This window comes from Sander vitreus, chromosome 8 (assembly GCF_031162955.1).
Source record: "Sander vitreus isolate 19-12246 chromosome 8, sanVit1, whole genome shotgun sequence".
Classification (NCBI taxonomy): domain Eukaryota; kingdom Metazoa; phylum Chordata; class Actinopteri; order Perciformes; family Percidae; genus Sander; species Sander vitreus.
In genome coordinates this window covers 33,502,814-33,525,055 of record NC_135862.1, presented here as the reverse complement: position 1 = coordinate 33,525,055, position 22,242 = coordinate 33,502,814, and the positions used below count along the sequence as shown (strand labels likewise).

The 22,242-nt window shown below is 40.8% G+C and overlaps 1 protein-coding gene across 1 annotated transcript; it reads right to left on the bottom strand.

Annotated features, from left to right (window-relative positions):
* Window positions 1-837: 837 nt before the first annotated feature.
* On the bottom strand, window positions 838-20,964 carry dyrk4 (dual-specificity tyrosine-(Y)-phosphorylation regulated kinase 4). The gene is made up of 15 exons (XM_078258069.1): window positions 20,854-20,964; window positions 20,276-20,584; window positions 11,609-11,692; window positions 9,871-10,023; window positions 9,354-9,504; window positions 8,953-9,116; window positions 6,939-7,075; window positions 5,851-5,991; window positions 4,898-5,036; window positions 4,574-4,655; window positions 3,794-3,966; window positions 3,598-3,658; window positions 3,254-3,383; window positions 2,992-3,128; window positions 838-2,705 (listed from the first exon to the last, which is right to left on the bottom strand). The coding sequence occupies exons 1-15, from the start codon at window positions 20,962-20,964 to the stop codon at window positions 2,443-2,445; spliced, it is 2,235 nt and encodes a 744-aa protein (XP_078114195.1). The 3' UTR covers window positions 838-2,442.
* Window positions 20,965-22,242: the final 1,278 nt, after the last annotated feature.

The following is a 22,242-nucleotide window of genomic DNA, read 5'->3' as shown; positions in this document are numbered from 1 at the left end:
GATGTCAACATGCAGACACAAGTCTAAGAAATACAACCTCAAGTTTAACAATGAAAAAGGTTTTCAAATAAAAATGTCTAATTATCATAGTCAATGGGCAACATACATGTTATAGAAGTCCTCAGAGGACGTCTGGAATTTAGGTATTTCTATCACACATGAAGTTGTTAGGAGATCATACACTGTAAAAATAATGATTTCTGTCTCCCAGTCTCTTTTTCAGCCAAAATTGTATCTGACTGACCCCACACTATGGAGTCTGGAGTGTGCCACTTGAGGCTATGTATAAGCCATAGCAATAGAAGGCCTACCATTGCAATCATATCTTCTTATCTTATATAAATTATAATAAATAGATGTATTGATTTTAAATAAGCATTCATGATGCACCGAATAACTCAAAGTAATAAGGGCTCAAGCCACTCCTGCCACTACCTGTCCCAGGGACAGTGTCCCTGCACAAAGCAGTCAGTGGTAGCACTGTGCCACATAGGTAACAACCGGCCAACCAGAGCTCCTGTTGCTGGCACACAAAAACAGTTATGTTTAATTGTGTTTATAAAATTCATAGTCGAAATCATTTTACAATTCTAACTTAGAATGAAATGATCTATTTATCAGTTACTTACTGTATGTAGCAACAGGATGTTAAAACGATTAGCCTACTACTGTACACCTTACAACTAAAGGGTACGGTTTTAAACTGCATGTAGTCTGTGGTCTGATTCAGAATTGAACAATGTGCCAACGATGCCTCAGTATCATTTCAAGTAGAATCATGAAAACACAAACACAAAAACGAGGATACAAATTATGAAATATGAAAGCATATGCTCTTTGAAACAACCTTTTATTTAATCATAAAAACTACAGTACAGTAACTTTTCTTATTTCAGCTACAATCCCCCCTCTCGGGATCTCTTGTTGCTTAGCTGATAGATAGTAAGGGCACAGGTCTATATTAGATTAAAATTCGATCTCTGTTGACGACTAAAGACCTAAATCATTTAAAAAAAGATGTTTAATAATGAAACAATTGTTTCATCATGTTCTGTCACATCAGATAAGACATCATTTTGTCAAATAAAAGGGAACCTGGCAGGGTAGTATGTTTGACAGGTAAGAAGAATCCAGTGGTTTCTAATTCAGGTGTACACACACAATAGTAAAGTGCAAGATGTTTAATACTGCAAGGCACAAACTATCAATAACAGGATTGTCTTTTTGTTTCTAATATATAAAAAAATGTTTTGAATACCACAGACATACAAAATATTTTCAACAAGTAAAACCTTGTCTAAACCCTCAACAAATATCTGAAATATTTTCTTAAAATATGTTCTGTATTACACATACTTAGGAAATGACAGCAGAAATATATACAATACATTCTATTACAAATACATATTTTATGATTGTTGAATTAAATTGTGAAACAAATATGCAACAGGATCAAACATATTCCACAATAAATACGCGAAACCATTAATAATCTATATTTCATCAACTACATTCTACGATTAAAAAGAACATGACAATTATTTCTTTAACATGATTAAAAAAAACCATCTTTTTGGCTCAGCCTTTATTGCACACACTTCTTAAATATATTTTACCATTATGAAAGAAATGCTAAATTGTGTAAAAGAATAAAATGCAAAAACAAAGATTGATCAATGTTATACACATGCACTCTTTAAAGTCACCTACTTTGGTTTTTAACATGAAGACTGAGAAAAGTAAAAGTATTTATGGTCTTACCTGTTTATTAAAGATTTCAATGCCCAGCAAAGATTGGGTTCAATAACTAAAACAGGAGACAGCGACTTGCAAAAAGTTGATGCTGTACTATGAATTAGGTTTCCAACCATTTGATCTAAATGCAACATGTGCATTCCTATGTGGCAGACAGCTTGGTGTCTTAATCGTGACGCATTTAAACAGAATGCCTGCAACTGCACCTTAAGTCCTTTATAAAAAAAAAAAGAACAACTGGTTGATGGACTTAACTGTCATACAAACTCAAAGTTCCACAGAATAAAAGAAAACACTATGACTGTATACTTAAAACAATAAATAGAAGATGTCCCTCTTTGCAGCAGTGTATCTCCTCCATACATCCATATATTCTGTTCAGAGAATGTGGGAACGGGTTGGTTTCCTACCTGTCCGTAGAAAACATCAACTCGGACTATTCTCGGACTTCTCTAACATGTTGTTTTATGACATCATGTCGACACAGAAGCAACACGGCAGTGTTTGTAATAAATGAGAACATGAAGGATCTTTACATTTATTGTGTGTGCAGGGACAAACAAATGCGACTTTCTCTCAGTGGTCCATTCACTTCTACTTCCACCAACTCAATCTCTCTCAGGTGGGGAGTGGGACACTGAGCCGGAACACTTGCCACTTGAACGCAGCACGATTCCCTTTTGACTGTTACATGATGGGGGGCAAACACTGAGACGGCCCCTGGCTGTCTTTCCTCTCTGTGCCCACTTCCTCTTGAGGCTTGATGATGATGTGAACAGGCCTCTCTCTACCTCCTTCTTGCTGCTTGGTATCCTCATTCTCACACACCTCCTTCTCCGCGGAGGCCCCGATGGGCCGCAAACGCTCGGTAGGGGCCATCGTTGTTCCTGTGGCTGAACCCTCTCTCTCCAGCTTGTCAGTTGTGCTGCTCTCTGAGCTTACTTTCTCCACTGTACCATGGAAACAAACAACATTACATGTCAGCTCAAGATGAATACAAAACAACTCTGCCGATACGTCTGCTGCTATAGCATCAGATCATAGTTGCTGAGTGTGAGCAGAATGTACCCATTCAATCTGAACTGTACAGATTTGTAAGGCAAGTCTTTGCTCTATTTTAGCTGTTTGCTGTATTCATAATTCTTACTTTTCCTTCAAAATGCTGTGGGTATTGTGGATAATGTGGGTATTATCTGAAGTATATAGTGTGGCTGATGAATCGGACAGTACTCTTACCAGGCTTGCTGGTCAAACTGTCGGAGGCCTTCTTCACTGTGGGCCTGGCTCTCGGCCGGACTTTATTGAAATTCCCCTCCAGGATCCACTCATGCTGTAACCCCTCATCTGGAGTCATACGTTTGGTTGGATCCCAACTGAAAACACACACAGAAAAAAAATGTAAGTCTGCAAATGCAGATTTTGTATTTGATCTTTAATTAAGTACCACTGAAGCATACTTGATAAAAAGTCGTTTGAAAGATGTTTAGGGTGAACATACGTGAGGCAGCGTTTGATGAAGTCTAAGAACAAAGCATCATTCGTTTTCAAAGCAGCTGACAGCTCCTTGGAGTTGGGTCTCCTCTTCTTCCCCTTACTGTTAGTGATGTTCCTGGGATTTCCTTTTGAGTCTGCACACAATGGTCAAACAGTACTGATTTACTGTCTTAGCACATTGTTCCTATAGCGTATAACACCGTCTGCAACGTACTGGCCTAGTTATTCATTTATCTTACGATACCATTGAGAAAATGCTATAGTCTACATTGTTTGTTGTGCAACATATCAAATATCCACCAAAATAAGATATAAAAAAAACGTCTGAAACTGAAGATAAATTCTCACCAAAGAACAACCTCCTCCTCGATGCTGATTGAACAAAATCATTAGGAGGCATCCCAAGAACCTGTGAATCAAAAACACCAGGACACCTTAACACACAGAAGCAACTCAACATCCCATATTGGAAAATTGTTATGCCTTCACATTTTGTGAGATTTTCAAAAATATATGTGGACACACAATTATTTCCATGTCACACCTCCATTATGCAGGAGATCTGCTCCACTTCGCTCTCTCCTGGAAAGAGAGGATAGCCTGTGTAGAGTTCAGCAAGGATGCAACCCAGACTCCACATGTCGATGGCCATGCTGTAGGGGTGACCCAGGATAACCTCTGGAGAGCGGTAGAAGCGACTCTGGATGTAGGTGTACACTAATGGAAAAGACAGAAGAGACCGTGAGGGAGGTCTCAGGATAGAATATGGAAGACAGAAGTTCTGTGGACCATTTCTATCAATATCCCAACATGGTTAAAAGAAGGACTGGGACAATATGCTGTTGTCCCGATTCAATTCCTTCACTCTACATGGGTGCCGATTCCATTTGTATTGCTATTTTCATTCATTGTGATTCTAGAAGTATTGCGATGCAAAAGTATTGAGTATTGCGATTTTCTTTTTCTTCTTTACCAAAAACAAATGGAGACAATATATCATGAGACAATCCTAAAAATTAATTGTTTTCTAAAAATAATACACATCACATGTCAGTCAGTGAGTCTGACATTTATGTCATTTGTAAATAAGCACATAACATGCATTTTCTGCTTTCTGTCTGTTTTGCTGGAAATGGAAATGATGTAGTCGCCGTTGACGGTACCGTATAAACAGAAAATACTGAGGCGAATCATTGGTATAAAAAAAATAAGATTTTAAAAATCGTCGTGAAAAAATCACGATACATACATGACGCAGTTTTCCCCCCACCCATAGTAAAAGGTATAGTTACATTATTCATTTTGTTGAGTTTCATTCTCTTACCTCTTTGTTGTTCATAACAGCTTGATCCAAAGTCAACCACCTTGATGTTCCCTGGCCCTCTCTGAGACAGAAGGATGTTTTCCTGTTCACAAGTAGAAGCACAAACACTTTTATATAATGCTGCTGCAATACTATACTGCTCCACAAGGTGGAGCAAAATTCACACTGTTGTTCTGGGGACTTCTTTTTTTTGCAGTTCAATTCATCAGCAGCAGGACAGTGATTCAGTCGAAAGGTGTTGCCCACGTCAGGTTTTGTTGACTATATTTTAAATCGTTTTTCATATTCTATATCACAAGAATAAGTATAAGAATAAGTCAGTACCGGTTTGAGGTCACAGTGGATTATCTTTTCCCTGTGCAGCATCTGCAGGCACCTGAGAAGAGCGTGGGTGAAGCGGCGGATGAGAGCGAGACTGAAGCCCTGGAAGTTGTTTTTTTTGATGAGCTCGTACAAGTTCACCCTAACGAGAGAAAAATAAAATGGGATGTGTGTTTTTTTTTTCACCTTTACAATACTGTTACATTTTTCTTTTTCTATTTACAGTATGTACTTTGCCCGTTACATAGCACAGTGAGCTCAATGCGGATTCACTTATAAAAAGATGCACCACATGAAGAACTTCTTCCTGTTCCACAAATAAATGCTCTGGGAAAAAAAGGCGGCTAAGTTTGATGTCACTCTACACTACCCTTAATAAAACATCCACTGACTGTCAAGCGCACACTCAAATAATCTGTGACAGCCATTCAGAGGGAGACAGAGACGCAGAATGTGTCCTCCTGCTATTTCGTGCTACTTGTAATAAGCATAAACTTCTTTAGACTGTGTAACGGGAGCTTTCACACCATGAAGCAAGAAGGGGTAAGAGATAGGGCCCCAATCAAGGCCTTAACTAAAGGATTCAGTGTCTGTAATGTTAGACAAGGTGGCAGTCCAAGACGGCCTTGAAAGGTCATTCAGCCTGAGTGATACATAGAACTATCTCCCTTCAAATATATAAGATATCAGTGGCCATACACGCTAAAACATAGATAGCTTTAAGGTACACAGGTGATCACTTAACTCCTAATTGATTGCGGTCACGCAGTGTCAGAATGAATAGAGACAATGATCTAACCGTGCTGTTGTACCTTGGGGAAGGTGGCTAACCTTGAATACCTTTGATTAAGAGATGAATTATTCAGTAATGTCTTTATAGTCTCCTGTCAAACTAACTTCTGAACATGCAGGGCAGCTTGCTTGCCTGCATGCAGAATGCGATTGAGCGTACTTACCCGAGAAGCTCAAAGGAGATGCAGAGGTGATTCCGGAAGTAAAAGTACTCCTTCATGTGGATGACATTGTGGAGGTTGTCTTTGTCTTTCCTCTTTATCACATCCAGGATCTTCAGCTCAACCAGAGCTTGGTGATGAAACCTACAAACACATGACATAACAGGAGGTGTTAGATTGAACTGAAATTCAGAAAATAGCACCTGTGATTTCAACACCATGCATTTCTGATTTTCCAGGTATTGCAGGGCTAGAATAAATATGTGTACAGTATGTATTCCCTTTCTGATTTCTGACATGCCGCAATGGCGATAAATAGGACTCCTTGGTCATTTTTGATTTATTATATGAACATTTTCTGCTGTTGATTTGTTTTTTGTCACATCAATCCCTCGTATCATCTTCCTGTCGACCATGCACTTGTTGTCCTCCGGTTTGGTTTGCCTGTTTATAAAGTAGCCTATTAATCAATTAGCGTATGGAACCATCCATGTTATTTTTGGGAAATTTGGTTAAAAGAAACCCCTATTTCTGATATAGAATCTTTGAAAACGGGTAAATCCTTGGATATTTCTTCATGTCAACCATACACAATCCTCCCCAGGGACAGATAAGATCGGCTAACGCAGTGCAGAGTTCTCCTGGGGCATTGCTCTGGCAGTTTGCACCATTTGTTTTCTGCATTATTGAAGTGCTCCTGCATCTAACCTACGGGACCCGGACAGACGCTGCCACACTGTGATCTTTAGTGACTAAGAACAGGTAAGATAACACCACGGGGTGCCGACTTCTATCAAGCTAAATCAGGAACTCAGCGGTTTGGCAGACTTCTAAAATGTAAAGTGATCATGACGCAGGCATGTGGGAAAACCTCACAACAGGGAATCAGATCTCAAATAATTGCCAAAAATGGACTCCTCCAATGTGAGAAATAACTTGTTCTATAAAGTATTTTAGTGAGGTACAGTGTTGTCTAAATGAAAGAGTAATACAGGATGTATTTTATAAAATATTTAAGATATTTTCCAGGAAAGGTTCAATCGCAGGTGACTTGGACAGAGTGAAATGCAATGTGTTTTGTGCAATTGTACCTTTTCTTATTGCGTATCATCTTAATGGCTACGAGTTCGTTGTTCTTGTGGTCCAGACATTTCAGGACTTGCCCAAAGGAGCCTTTCCCAATCACTTCAAGCACTTCAAACCTGTAGCCAATGTGGTCATGCAGCACCTGGAAAAGCAAGAGGAAGAGCACTGTGGATATTAAAGCAGACTTCACGTATGCTTTTACTGAAATAAAAATGTCCATCACTCAGCAAAATTAACTATATTATGAATACATCCACACATTGCGATTTTGTAATTTACAGAATTGTAATCTATAATTGCTACTTAATGATTATAGATGTTATTTACTCAATGACACTACAGTTGTTAGGCTAATCCTAACCCTGTACTTTGCTGTAACTGGCAGTTCAAGCCTGTGACAATGAGCCTCAACAGAGACATTCAAGTCTAAACAATGGTCAGTCACTCAGCCTTAATCAGCTCTGCCTGTCAGTCGCCTGACAGTTCAGCCTGTTGACACAGGCTTTGATGACCTCAGTTCAGTTTATTGTGTACAGTATTAAACAATGAAGTCAAACCGGGAGCGTGCCTATGTTCCCACGGCCCTATGTTCCCTACATTTCTAAGAAGTCTTTTTTTCACTGAAAATTAGGCCCTATGTTCCCACAGTCTTATGTTGCCACATTTCTAAGATTTTTTTCAAAATTAGGCCCTATGTTCCCACAGTTCCCACATTTCTAAGATTTTTTTTCCAAAATTAGGCCCTATGTTCCCACATTTCCTTTTTCATAAAATTGTATCAGATTTGACCCCCCTTTCTCCCAATTTGGTAGCCAATTACACCCAACCTATTATCCAGTTACAATGGACTACAGATGGAATGTAACCCTAACCCTCACCCTAACAGAGGGCCTAATCTTAGAAAAGAAAAGGAACATAGGGCTGACCCCATCAACCAACAGATGGCGGGTTCACGTCTGCAGCTGCTGGATTAAGGTCATATGAAGGCAGCTCAGGCAGCTTGAAAGCCTGCGTATGTGTGTGTGTGTGTGTGTCTGTCTTCACACATTTTCAGGTCACGTTCTTACTTTTTTTTCAATTATTTCATTTATATGTCTCTGCACAATTGCACACATGTAGATGTGCATTTAAATTGGGCTGACATGAACTCTGAATTACCATGGGGGCTTTTATAGAACTATCAGGGTTTTTTTTATGATAAACAAAAATGTTCTCATGATTGACAGCACTGCTGACCACATTACGAATGATACCCTACATTTTAAGATTTCATTCTTCCATACCTGTAGCTACAGTGTGAGTGTGCGTTTTTTTTTTCTAGCACTTACTTAACCAACTTTCTTCAAATTAGCTAGAGTACAAAATTATAGTAAAGACTTAGTCAGCTTTATTTTTCATAAATAAACTAAAAAATATAAAGTTTTAATAATGGACAATGTTTCGGTACTGGACCATCTTCAGGCAAATGGTTTTACATCCTGAGATGCCATAATTTTGTAGGGGCACCAATCAAAAACTTCCACATAAAATCAGGCATAAATACACAACATTCATTCACATACCCATTACTATAGACAGAGCTTAAATATCAATACAGCCCCTCTATAGTAACCTGTATCCTACTCACCTGTCTCAAGTATTTTTCTGTACTGATCAAAGCTGACTTCAGCAACTGTTTAGCAAACTCTTTGTCGGTGCGTTTAAGTGCCTCTGGGACATGTTAACATCTAAGACGTTGTAGATGTTAGGAGTTGCAAAACAGCAAACTTTTTCAGTCGAAGATGCTTACATATATCTCTTACATATATCTTTTCCATGATGTTTGATTGAAATGTGTGTGCCAGGCTTGGGTTTCAACCAGAAAGCTTGTATATGTACTGCTTTTTGGCTTCAATAAATAAAAAAATAAAAAAAGCACCTGCCATAAGTAATGAGGAAGACTTTTCTAAAAGGTCTCTGCTTGTTACTGCTTACAAAAAAACAGACTTCATTTTCATAGTGACAAGCCACCCGTCTTACCCTGACGTAGCTTCCATGCTCGTCATCGTATCCAGAGTTCTGCGGTGTTCCTTGGGAACCCTCGATCTTCTGAGAGCCCTGACCAAGGAACCAGATCTCTGCGTAGTCCATGATTTCCTCCTGCTCAAACTCCGTCAGCCGGTCCTGGAAGTTCTTCAGTGCCTCTGCAGCAGGAAGTAAGAGGAGGAGGGTGGGATGAGTCACGATCATATTGATTACACCCCTGCCAAGAGCAGAGGATTGTGAACGATCGACTTAAATGTCAGAACGCTATTTTTACCGCATCAAAATTGTTACTTAGTTACATGCCTTGTCTTGAAAAAACGCCCTTTAAAGATTCAAAATGTGAAATAACATCACTGTTATCCTGTTGTATTGTATTGTTATCCAGGATTACATACCTAGGGGAGACATGGGTAACCTTTGCCCCTCATAGGCCTTCTCTTTCTCCAGCTTGTTGCTGATAATCTTGCTGTTGCGGGAGACAGACACTTTATCCATTGTTGCACCAAACCGCATGCTGAACTGCTGGGCGGGCTTCGGCCTCTCATCCTGTACAACACACACACACACACACACACACACACACACACACACACACACACACACACACACACACACACACACACACACACACACACACACACACACACACACACACACAGAGGAAGCAGAGTCCCTTTGTAATTATAAGCAAAGAAAAGATAAAGTAACACAACAAAGTACAGCTTGGCCTTCATAATGTTTTCACAGTGGGCCGTGTCCCTGGAACTACTAGTTTTGAGTTAAATAAGCTACTGTTGAGAAATATAGATGCTTACATTTTTTTCCTCCCATCAGAAACATCACAAAGCATTATGATTCAGAACTAGCTGCCACTGTAGGATATTACAGGCTGCTGGTGTACAAGAGCCTCACCGGGTGTGTCTGATAGTTGTTTTGGACCCCTTTGTTGGCGATTTGGGGCAGGATGTTGTCTGACGGCTGATGTTGGTTTTTGGCATTGCTGACCACCACCTGGACCACCGGTGGCTCAAGCTGAGGTAGGGTCCCTACACCAGGGCCAAACTTCTGTAAATCAGAGGGATTGTTTTAGTTTTCCAGCCTTGATTAAATAAATGAATGTTAGAAACACCAAAACATACTTTTTTTTTTTAACAGTGACAAAAATAAGATAGAGTCGGATGATGGAGGAAGATATTTCTGTCTGGTTTTTTAAACTCCAAAATGTATAGCAATGTGACTAAAGACTTCGATGAAGGCAAACTGCAGTATATTTGGCAAAAAAAGAGACTATTCAGAAACATCAACAAAGACATTGTCCACCTTCCACAGCTAGAAGGCTTTTAAGATCTTTATTTCTGCTGGGAATAACCCACTGTGCAGCACATCCACAAAAACAAAAGCATCTGTAGAGAGTGGGCCAGTACTGTAAGTGTGAAGTCTAAAGGGATTATTCTTTTTACAGTGCAGCTACAAGCTTGTTACATCCCCTTTTCATTTTTTCATGAGTATGTGTCTGTGTCGGGCTGCAGCTCCTCCTGCAGTTTTGGTTTTATGTTCTCAGCTAGCGGTCTACATCCCTTCCACATGCATTTCATCTGCAGAGGCTCAGGTGACCAGGACCCCCAGCAGGTAGTGGCTGGAATTACTGATCAGGTTGAGAATGAAATGGGGACAAAGCCTGTGACGCTGGGTCCTGACAGAGTCTGTCTGCCTGGTTCTGTGGGGGAGGTGAAGAACAGCAACCTGCTTTTCACTGGCTGCCATCCTGCTTGCTCTGAGAGCACGTTTACATGTGTCGCTACCTTGCAAGGCTCTGCCCTGGCAATGATGGGCAAAGTTAGACCTCTGTCCTATGCCAAGCTCTCTGGGAAAAATGAGATATCCTACGGACGTGTATCAGCATCAAGAGGGGTATTATAGAGTATATTTAGGACACATTTTCACTTACTGGGCTGCAGTTTCACCCAAATTTCATGGAAGAAATTCAAAACAGAGCTGCCCCTACACCTTGCATGCTATCATGTAGCCCTCCGAAATGTACTGTATTGGCAACATAATAAATTCTTTGATATTAATTATTAACAGCATTCCAGGAAAAAAAGCTTTCCTATCCACGCCGTAGATATTTCTGATATTTCATCTCACGTGTTTAGAGCTGCAGCAGGATCTGCCAACTTGGTTATGACGCATAGAGATAGGGCTAAATATAGTTGCAGGCACTTGCCACAAAAGGGCAAAGGAAGTAAACGCAGCTAGGTGACTGTACATAACCATGCTGCTTTAATAAGATGCACTTGTATAAATGAAAATCAGTGATGCGTTACACATGACCACATGTGCAGACAGATGTGTACAGTCACATCCATGTTTTTCTAACTAGGAAATACATGTCAATATAGATGACTTGAATTGGGAAGCTTGCCACAGTCTCTATGATGCATGTCACAGCCTTGTATGTCTAATAGGATTCTGGTGTAGCTCACTGCATGTGTGAAAAGAGAAAAAAAAGAAGAAAAGGATGAATAATGTCACTCAAGCAATGATTCCAGTACACCTCAAATAACTCAAACACTAAGGGAAAAGATGCCAGTTGATACATGTGGGTAAAGGGCTCAGCTGCTGCAGCATCTAGCAGGGGGGAAGCGCTGACCTGTGAGCAAGGTCGGTTTGTTCCAAGACGGTTGCCTTCTGCTGGGAGTCTGTGAGGGTGAGGGAAGGCCTCCGGTCGTGATGTCTGTGGAAGGAATGACAGCAATTCATAAAATGCGCTAAAAGATGAGAAAAAAAAAGCTTTGGTCACAAATGCACATTTTTATGCATAACAACATGATCTCCGATGTGAGATTTAGGAATCCTTTGACACCATGAGAGATGGATTAAAGCAGTCATAAATAATAACAAATAATTCCAATTGAGTAGCTTCCTGTGTTCATGCTGCCTGGACCCCCAATCTCAAAAACACACAGCCTGTGGACAGCTGAGCGAGATTGCAGCGAGACAACCAGAAATAAGGCACCTTAGGTACCAAAAATAGCTTACTTCTGCAAAAAAAAACAGCAACAGTAATTTCTGTATACCTGCTGGGTTGTGCAGGTGTGTGAACATGTGCACATCCATGTGCCTGGCAGCGGTTGTACACACGCATCCCAGACTGTGCACACTGGAAATCCACTTGCCCCAATGTGTTAAAGGGAATCTTTAAATGTTGTAATAAAGCAAACGTTCCTGATTTCTAAAAAAAAAGTGTCACATGCATTTGGAATGATTGTGCACGATTCTCTCTGACCCCAAGCCAGCTTACACGTGTCTTAGTAATTAGCGGGTAAGAGTGCAGCTGTGTTGGGCGACAACATATGGGTGAAATAAAGCTTAGCCCCGTGTGGGTATACGTGCTAAACTCCCTCTGTCAGCCTGGCAGTCAGAGAGGGAGGGAGGGAGTGGGTGGTTGAGACAGGATGGGTGGGGTGTTGTCCACAGGTGCTGGATAGGAAACAGCTTCCCAATCATAACCTTGCACTAAAACTTTTAATTGAGAAGCAAAAGCAACATCAGCTGTCACGACAGCATCGTCTGCAGGAGGAGGATGAGGAGGATGACACACTGAACTGACTTCGTAAAATTGTACTGGTCACTGGATACAAGTAAACACATCCTGCATACACTCACTGGCTTTGCCATTCACAATACAGTTGATATAATTCTTCAGTAAGACAGGCACACAAGACATAGCCAAAGAACGGTATGACACAATAATGTGGTCATGTTACAATCTCAGGAGCACAGTGAGTGACACCAGGAGCCATAGGTCACTGTGACAGATTGGCTTCTAAAACATCACCTGTAAAGGTCTGCTCTAAGCCTGACTAATGAACACTTAGCCCAGTTGAAACCAGGTGACATCATTGCACGTGCCCAAGTGCACACTTTTCTGTATGTTGCACATCTCCTATTATTGATGATTCAAAACAGCAGGGGTAAAATAGTTGTCAATTTCGCTATATGTGCCTAAAAACCAGGTTTGCACAAGAAAGTGAAAGACATATTGTAATACTTCAAACACAGTGTTGGATATAATTTCACTGTATGATAAATTGTCTTTCCTGTGTAGACATAATTGCACACTCAAATGAAACACACATAAAAGAGGGCATTTGCTCCTAACGTGCCAACGAGTTTAAATGACGTTACAGAAATAGATGAATGGAAGTGAAGACGAGAAACAGAAGTCAGGAGCAATGCCGACTCTGTTTCTGCGTGACTGGGGGTCTTTGCTGGAGATCACGGTCATCACAGCAGGGGTGTGAGAGCAGCTTTGGGTCCTCAAGGGTCAGTTGGTCAGAGTGTCAGCAAAGCAATAAAACTGAGGAGTAACTGAGGGTAAACATCAACAGGCTGTAAAACTGGGCCTACTCACACTGTCAGCTATCAGACATTTACAGTCCTTTTCCAAAGGATAATCACGCTGCCCTGTCGTTTTCATTGCACAAAACAGGCTGGCATCAAATGTGACAGGAAGATCACTGATCAATCCATGTGATCAAAATGACTGTTATATGTTAGGATAATTGGTTTGTCAAAGCAAACAATCAATTATTATTAATTGTTGTTACTAAAAACAGTAAAAAAAAAGAAGGAAAAAACGGAAAACAAAAAAGACGGTGAGGGTTAAATTTACAACACTTTCCATGTAAGGTGTGAAAAAATACACCAGAACGCATATAGACTTACAGAATCTGTCAGCACAACAAACACTGAAGTAAGTAGGCTAAACAACGACTGAAATAGAAATGGATCAGATCTTTCACCAGAACTTGGCATGCGGTCTGGAGACAGGGGCCGGATTACAAAATAAGCATTCAAGTGGGATAGAGGAGAAATGGAAATAATTCCAAAGTGAGAATGACTTCACATTCTTGGCATGGATCAATACACATACATAAACAAATGTACAGTAAATGGTAGACTTTCATTTGAGTTTATCATTGTAAATGGATACCTGTGAAATGGGTTTTCCCAAAATGGAATTAGCCTGGAATGAAGCCCTGTATCTGGGCAAAAGAAATTCTTATTCCATAGAAAAGCATTTCCGCAAGTTCACTATAGAGGAATATTAAAGTGATACTATGGGAGATAAAGTATGATAATAACAATATTAAAACTCTCTTGTTGATTGGATAAGCAGACCAGCCCTGCCATTATTAGAAAATCATAGATACACTCTGATTGACCATACATTGCTTTCAAATGGACAAGAGTATACATACAGTACAATTACCCACGGGAAATAGCTATTTAACCAACCGACCAACTTGCCAACAAATCAAAGCGCCTCACCTTGTTATTTATTTCTGGCAACATGCTGTGTTGTAAGTGTCAGCCTTTACAGCTGCTTGGCAATGCAAAGACAAACACAGAGGAGAGATTACAAAATCCAAGAAAGAGTCATTGTATCCAACTCTGTTAGTCCAGCTTCAAAACCAAGACGCACTTTCCACAACTTCGTGAAGAGGACTGAATCAACACTGATGAGTACAATCCTGATGACTGATCAGATCCACCGAGCCAAACCTGCCGTACTCCTGGTTTTGTTTGCTTTTACGCGCACAAGCTGTCGTCAGAGAGGAGATTAGTGAGCGAGACAAGCTGGTGAGGGTCTGTGCGTCTTGACGCGTACACCGCTAAGACATGAGGCAGCCACCTGTTCAGGTTTCTGCCGCTGACAGCCGGGGCTTTCCCGATATAGATTTGTTTATTATCCGTTTGCTGTCGTCCACCTACACCACGCTGTGTGACTGATGCGCTCTCCAACACCGACGCTGTACACAGAAAGGGTTCACATATAGGCTACACCGACGCACGCATGTCGTGGCCACACTCAATTTACAGTAACTGTTATGTAGACTGCTCTCTCTCTCAAACGGAGATCCAGAGATCCTCTGCTATGTATAAATGGTGTCATGGCCCATGCAGTCTCACTGTCGTTCTGGAAATCTAATCTTTTTTTCCGTCATTGGAAAAAAATCGGACAATTTCGTTTCCAGCGAAGCTCACTTGTTTCAATTGTTTTATATCGAAAGATCCGCAATGTATACTATCAAAGGGAAACAGAATATAAGATGGGCCACTCAACAAAATATCGAAGATGTATTAAGTTGGACTGCATTGGAAACAAGTTACATTATATCACTTGATTACAGTTTTTGCCCATTGCTTAGGCTACACACTAAAACGCTTAGACCAAAGCCTCAATACCTAAACTTCTTGTAGCATTCCTTAAACACAGTGTAACCACAGCTTTAACACATTGTCAAATTTACACTTTGTTTGCAATTCTTTAACACACTTACACACGTTTTCTTACATTAGAACCTTTGTTCAAAAACGAAATCCCCTGTTGTCATTGGGAAAACACTCTGTTCAAAATGCAAAACTCATCTGGCAATTGTAGGCACTTACATACAGACCTGAAAACACTTGTACAGAAAACAGAACACCAATTGAGTCTGAGCCTTAGGACTACAGATAGGCCTCAGGGAAACCATTTTGAGAACTTTGCAAGCATGGACGCAATGGGAGTCAGAGTAAGAGGAGGACAAAGAGAGAGAGAGGAGTCAGACGTGGAAGAGACATCGCCTCTGATGTTGACGAGGTCTTGTGGTCAGATCCCCACCACACACACACACACACACACACACACACACACACACACACACACACACACACACACACACACACACACACACACACAAAACAAGTATATGTATTTTTTTCCAAATAGCAATTTACAGTATCCAGTAATAGTTGCTAATAGTGCTAAATTTGATGATTTGTGATTCTATTTTTCTTTATTTCTGTAAGAATGTTTGGTTTTTTGTAAAACTCTTGTTTGATTACTGCAGAAATTCTACTTTTGAGTTTTACAGAAGACTGAGTCTGAGAAAATGACAATAAAAATAGAACCCCAAAGACTGCAGTGTTTTCTATAAAGCCCATCAGTGTGTTGCTGGTGATATGAAAGAGTAATTCAAATGGTGCTTGTGTGTATGGTTTTGTTGCAAGAATTTCATTTTTAGAAAGGAGTGTTAAGTTTTGATTCATTTTGGCAGAGATGTGAGTTGTTAATCTCCAAGTGCTGTCTGATTGGCTTGTGTGTAGAGTTCTGACGTAATGAGCCAAATTCTGCAAAAAGTGTGTAAGCAATAGGCAAAAACTGTAACAGATTTTATTTGTTAGGCTTTCCTTTCTACGGTGGCCCTGAAGTGCAAATCACAACAGTAAATAGAAAAACGCAACAGCAAATCATAAAACACAACGGCAAATAGGAAAACAAAACGGCAAATAGGAAAACACGACAGCAAATAGGAAAACATTTCAACAAATCATAAAACACAACAGCAAATAGGAAAACACGACAGCATATATGAAACAATTTGCTAGATAGGCCCTACCTTTTCCGGTAGAAGTTAACGCCGTTGTGTTTTATGATTTGTTGAAGTGTTTTCCTATTTGCTGTCGTGTTTTCCTATTTGCTGTCATGTTTTCCTATTTGCTGTCGTGTTTTCCTATTTGCTGTCATGTTTTATGATTTGCTGTCATGTTTTATGATTTGCTGTTGCGTTTTTCTATTTGTCATTGTGATTTGCACTTCAGGGCCACCGTACCTTTCTCTTATAGAATTCCTTATAGCTCCATTTTAGTAAACTATGTGCCAGGGCTCCCAAACTTAGGCTATTATTGTCAAAGAAAATAGATTTCTTTCACTCCCCTTTTGCTAAGATGTTGTGCTTATATAATAATAATGAAATAGAATAATTCCTAATTAAAAAAGAGAGATGGCAGCTTCCCTTGTTTCACAATGACTAATCACTAAACCACTGCAGGCAACAGCTCAGTTGCTCCATGCCTTGAGGAGCAAAGGTAGCCTACTGTCCAGGAGCTGAATATGATTAGATGTCAGCTGTTATGCAACAGTAATCAGCCTCAGCACAGGATGAATTGCTATCGTAGAAGCTGCACCTGCCCTCTTTATTCCACTGTCCCAAGGGCTTAATTTGGAGATCTCCACTTCTGAGCAAAATGGAAATTTTGAGCATTTCAAACACTTCATTTTCTGCATTCTGGTGAATTTGCCAGACAGTTTCTGTAACAATTTGTGCCTTTTCTGCACCAAGTGTAAATGTAAATGGTGCAAATGTCTTTATTTATGTAAAGGAAATTATAATAGGTTTTTTTGGGGGGTTGCATTGGCCACTTTTGATTATTGGCCAGTGCAACCCCCCCTGTAAATTACACAAAAGGTGGAAAGAGTACACACATATTCTCCTTAAGTAATAGTACTATTACTTTGCTGACATTTTAATTAGCCTACAAGTAAAATTACTGGTATAAAAATCTACTCAAGTAAAAGAAAAAAGTAGCTCATTTAAAATGTACTCAGAGTAAAAGTTACTTAATTATTTTTTAACAGCGATTGGGAAGGTATACTTTTTTAATTTATACTTATTACATATCTTATTTATACGTATGCTTACTTAATTAAATCCCAGTCTTTCGTGATTTGAAAAGTTTGTTGACAGATCCTTTGCCAAAGCAACATTAGAGACCTTTTTAATTAATTTTTTTTTTTTACTCAGTAAGGAATGTGATTTCAAATGGAGCAAAGTTCAATACTTCAAACAAAACAAAAGTAACAGTAAAGGTACAGAATTTAAAAAGTACATTAAGAAGCAGGGATGCACCAAATCCAGGATTCAGCTTCTGATTGGGCTGAATATTGGGCTTTTTGACGGGGTTGGGTTTCTGCTGAACCGTAGAATTCTTTTCCACCGAACCGAACCCTACGCTTGCACTACGCGCGCTACGCTGGTCGACGTAATGACGCCGCCGTTGATTACGGGAAGGTGTTTACGTAGGTGGAGCGTTCAATGCAGTAGGCTGTGAGAAAGTGAAAATGGAACTGGTGAGCAGAAAAAGTGTTGTTTGGCAGTACTTTCAGTCAAAAGAAGGCCATTCAAGTCCAGCTACGTGTTCAATCTGCAATACTGATTTGTCTCGTGGTGGCGAGGACCCTAAACAATACACAACATCACCGCTGTTACAACATCTGGTATGAAACATCCGAAAGTATATGAGTTGTGCATGAAGGAATCTACAGACAGCAGCCAGAATGCAGCAACTTCAGGTACGGCAAAGGAAGGACAGAAAAGGACAAACATACACTGCTGTGGACGTTGTTTACTTCATTAATGTGTTTACTGTGTTAATGGACTGAGGATGGGAGGAGGATTCGGTATTCGGTTTCGGATTCGGCAGAATCTTAACCAGTGGATTCGGTATTCGTACTTAATAAAAAGTAAACAAGTAAACAAACATGGTAATTCATTACGTTCCATCTCTGCTCCTAATCTATTCCCTTATTCCCTAACCTGTTGTTGCATTTAACAAGTTAACCATACAATAAAAACACAGTTAAATCACTGGAGCTAGATTAGACATCTGCAGCTAACAAGAATGCAAGATTCTATGATTGTAGGACTGTGATCGGCCCCTGCTGGTGGAGTGGCCCTTCTGGAGAATGGGGGAACAGGGGGATGCAAGATGGGTACAGGGTCAGAGATGGGAGGCTCCTTTAAATCTGGCCTCATTAATAACAACAAGGGCTGCAGCAGGAGGCATTCATCTTATACAACCTAGATTACAACCGAAGCTGATTAACTTCATCAATACATAGTTGTTGTTGTTGTTATTGTTGTTGTTGTTGTTGTTGTTACCGCCCTCACCGTGTCAGCCATTGTAATATGTGTTTAGCAGCACGGACAGCAGGATCTACATGTGAACAAATGAACAACACACCACCGTGTTTGTGTGTGTGTGTGTGTGTGTGTGTGTGAGCAGAGAAAACTGTTCTGTTTAACACCCTAACAATAAGATAAATAATCCAGAACAAAAACTTTTTAAAAATAGCACCATTAATAAAAAGCAGTCCTAAATCATTTGTCTTAAACGGATCTTTACCATGTCATGTGATATGCTACTTCAGTACACAACAAACACATATTACTGGGACCACTACAGATGAACATTAAATATCTATATTCACATTTTAGACACCACCGTTGACTATCGCTGTAACAATTTAGCCACAATTAAGCACAGTGACCATACTTGGCCCAGCCATATACTAGGTTTTGACCTAGTATTGTTAACCTTTAGACAGAGCCAGGCTAACAGTTTCCAGTCTTCATGCTAAACTAAGCAGACCAGCCGCTGGCTGTAGCTTCACATTTAGCATTTAGATATGAGAGTGGTATCAATGTTAACAGGAAAACGAATAAGCATATCTCCCAAAACTGTCAAACTATTCCTTTAATATCGAAAAATGCAAATGAAAAGTGCAAGTCATCCTCAAGCTCTAAACTGTTATACAGTATCTTCAGTATAGGAGCGATCAAATAGCCCTACATCATCAAACCGCAGGCAAGTCAGCCACTGTAAACCTCGCCATAGTTCACCTGGGGGAGTCATTATGCAGTGCATATTTTGTCACCCAGGTGACAACGCAATGGTAAGCAAAACAATGCAGCTACAGTATATCTCTATGGCAATCAAAAAGAAAGCGCCACACTTACCCTAAAACATCAACCCTAACCCTGACAAAACCTAAAAACAGGAGGACTGTGCTACCAGTAAGCCATTCTGAAAATAGAGACTTAAGTGCTCTGAACAGGAAATAAAAAAGAGGAAGAAAGACAGAGTGCTGGCATGTAGATATGTTTTGGGTGTGGGTGGTTGCCTGACGTCCCGTCTTGACTCTGTTGCTTCCGAACCTACCTCCGGTTGGACCCTCCTGTTTCTGCCCCAGCAGCAGCCCAGGAGGAGGCTAAAACAACAGCAGGCAGGTGAGGTCCCGTCTTCCCTCATAACACATCTCCCCCATGCTGCCACAACCACACCCTGAAGCCCACCTCAGCCTGTAGACACCATTTCCAGCTGGAGGGGAGGAAGTTTTTCAGCAGGTCAGAGATCAGATAGAAATCCTCAGAAGCAAAATGAAGGATGATGATGATGATGCCAGGCCTGCATTCCCTCCTGCTTTTAGTCTAGAAACTATAAGTCATGGTGTTCCTCCTTAACTCCATATGACAAAATAACAGAGCTTTGATACTGCAAAGTTCAGTAACGCTCACTTTCCATTGTCTTCTGTAGGTGTGTACAAAATCCTGAACATATGAATGACGTCTTAACTTCCTGTGGTTCTTCACAACTCTCCCACACACACACACTCTGGACTCTGCATCTCATATTCATATAAAGTTACGTTCTGGTTGGTTGAGACCTTGGCGCCCTCGTTGTTTTCCTCCTTGTCAGCTTCCTCCAAACTATTTATCTTTGCTCCGGGATACAGGCAGAGTAGAGAGGCAGGCTGCAGACAGACAGTGAGAGGATGCTGTTGCTTTGTGCTGTTGATATAATCGAGGAGGGAGTGCTCTCTGTCTTTGCAGCTACCAGTGACGTATGGATGGGACTCCACAAGGGACCCATCTTGAGCCGGAGACACAGCAGCAGGGGCCCGGCACTTTGCTTCCTGTAAAGGAGGCCTCTGGGAGTGCAGGTTGGGGGGAGGCTCCTGTAGATGCAGATCCCATCATCCTCAGACAGGGAGGAGGTGTAATAATGGGCCTCCCATGTGGTTCAACATACGTCTGAAACTTTCCTCCGCCTTCTCACTTGCTTCTGTATCTTAGAGACATCGCCACAGGGGCTGTCAATCCCCCCTCCCCCTCCCCATCCATCTCCTCTACAGTTCTCCACCTGCTTTGTGCTGCCACCAGCCCCTGTGGGCTGCTACAGTCTTGCTGACAAATAGTGTGTAGGTGAAATCTTATCCCACCACACCCTGGCTGCCCCTAGCCTCCTGCCTTCTGCACACAGCAGCTGGGAACTGCAGAGTCCACCGCGGGACAGGACACAGTGGCTGAGTATGAGCTTTATACTGCAGGTAGTCATAGGGGAGCAAAGTGTTGTAATTACCTCTCTGCATCTCTTTGTTCATTTTTAATGATTAAATGATTTACTGGAGGAGTTAAAGGGTGATTAAGTACCAACTCTCTACCTCAAGTAAGTTCACTTTAAATGTTGTCAAACCAAAGGGCATGTCCTCTTAGTGACCAGAACATAAATTCTGCCCCTCTACCAAAAATAAAATCTGTTCATCGCCTTGTTTTGGTGACAGGAAAAATGTTGCTATTTCTGTAGCATGAAGCACCAGGCTACTGTATTCCATTACTGCACTGTCAGCCATTCTTGATGCTTATATTGAGAGTGCTAGCTGCTGTATCTCTTTCTTCCTACATTTCTTTGGGTTATTCATTTTCAACATTTATTTTTTTGGCTCTAATCCCAATGGTAGCAGAATCTGTTGGCCTCCTGGCCAACACCTTTCTCACGTGTTTGAACCATCAGGTCAGATCCGGGTAGAGTGGACAGCCGGTGGTTGGACAAGCTACACCAGGCCAGATGAGACCAAGTCAAAACAGGGCCAAATGACCTCCGCTTAGAGGACCATAACCTGGTGCCTTACAATCTGTTGGGCCAGGCTAATTGCTGCCAGGTGCCAGACGAGGCAAAGTAAAGCGAGGTGAGCTGCCAGCCAAAACAGACAGTATCAGCGTCTCCTTCCATTTGGCAGAGAGGAGCGTGGGTTTGACCTGTCTGGCAGGTGCACTGCAGCATCTGCAGTTTTAGCTTCTCAGTGACAGCCTGTCACCATGTGAGATATGGGTCGAGTTCACAAGTTGACACAAGCGCACACACATAGACACACTCTCAGATGCACAGACACTTATAGGCTCAATGTGGCTTACATATGACATGGTAATGGTGCTTGGCAATAGAAATCGGCCAGGAAGGGCCGATTAACAACAGTGTTTTCAGCTAATGTTTCTGCTATTTATGAATGATAATTAAGTGGGCAAAGACTTGAAGGACCCTTTAATCACATGTGACATAAAGTCATGTTTGAGGTCAATTCTCTGTCTGTTTAACAAATTGTGCAAATGTATATACCACATAAATCCAAAACTTAAACCTTTTGCTATAAATTGGTTATTATATGAAGACTAGGGAGTTTCAATGCCACATGGATTCATATTTGCACAGGGACGAATGACAGTGTATTAAAAGAACATCCGATGAGCTGTTGTTATTACAAAGTAATTACAATCAAGTCAAGTTCTGAATGTTTGTCTGATTATTATCCTCATTCTCTATCAAAAGGACTGAGGG

Excerpts from the sequence above, each read along its gene's own strand:
- dyrk4 (XM_078258069.1), bottom strand. The coding sequence starts at position 20,964 with ATGACTACCTGCAGTATAAAGCTCATACTCAGCCACTGTGTCCTGTCC. Across the intron at positions 9,117-9,353 it reads GTTACCCATGTCTCCCCTAG|AGGCACTGAAGAACTTCCAG; the intron begins GTATGTAATCCT and ends TTCCTGCTGCAG. Across the intron at positions 4,656-4,897 it reads TCCACTGTGACCTCAAACCG|GAAAACATCCTTCTGTCTCA; the intron begins GTACTGACTTAT and ends ACTTGTGAACAG.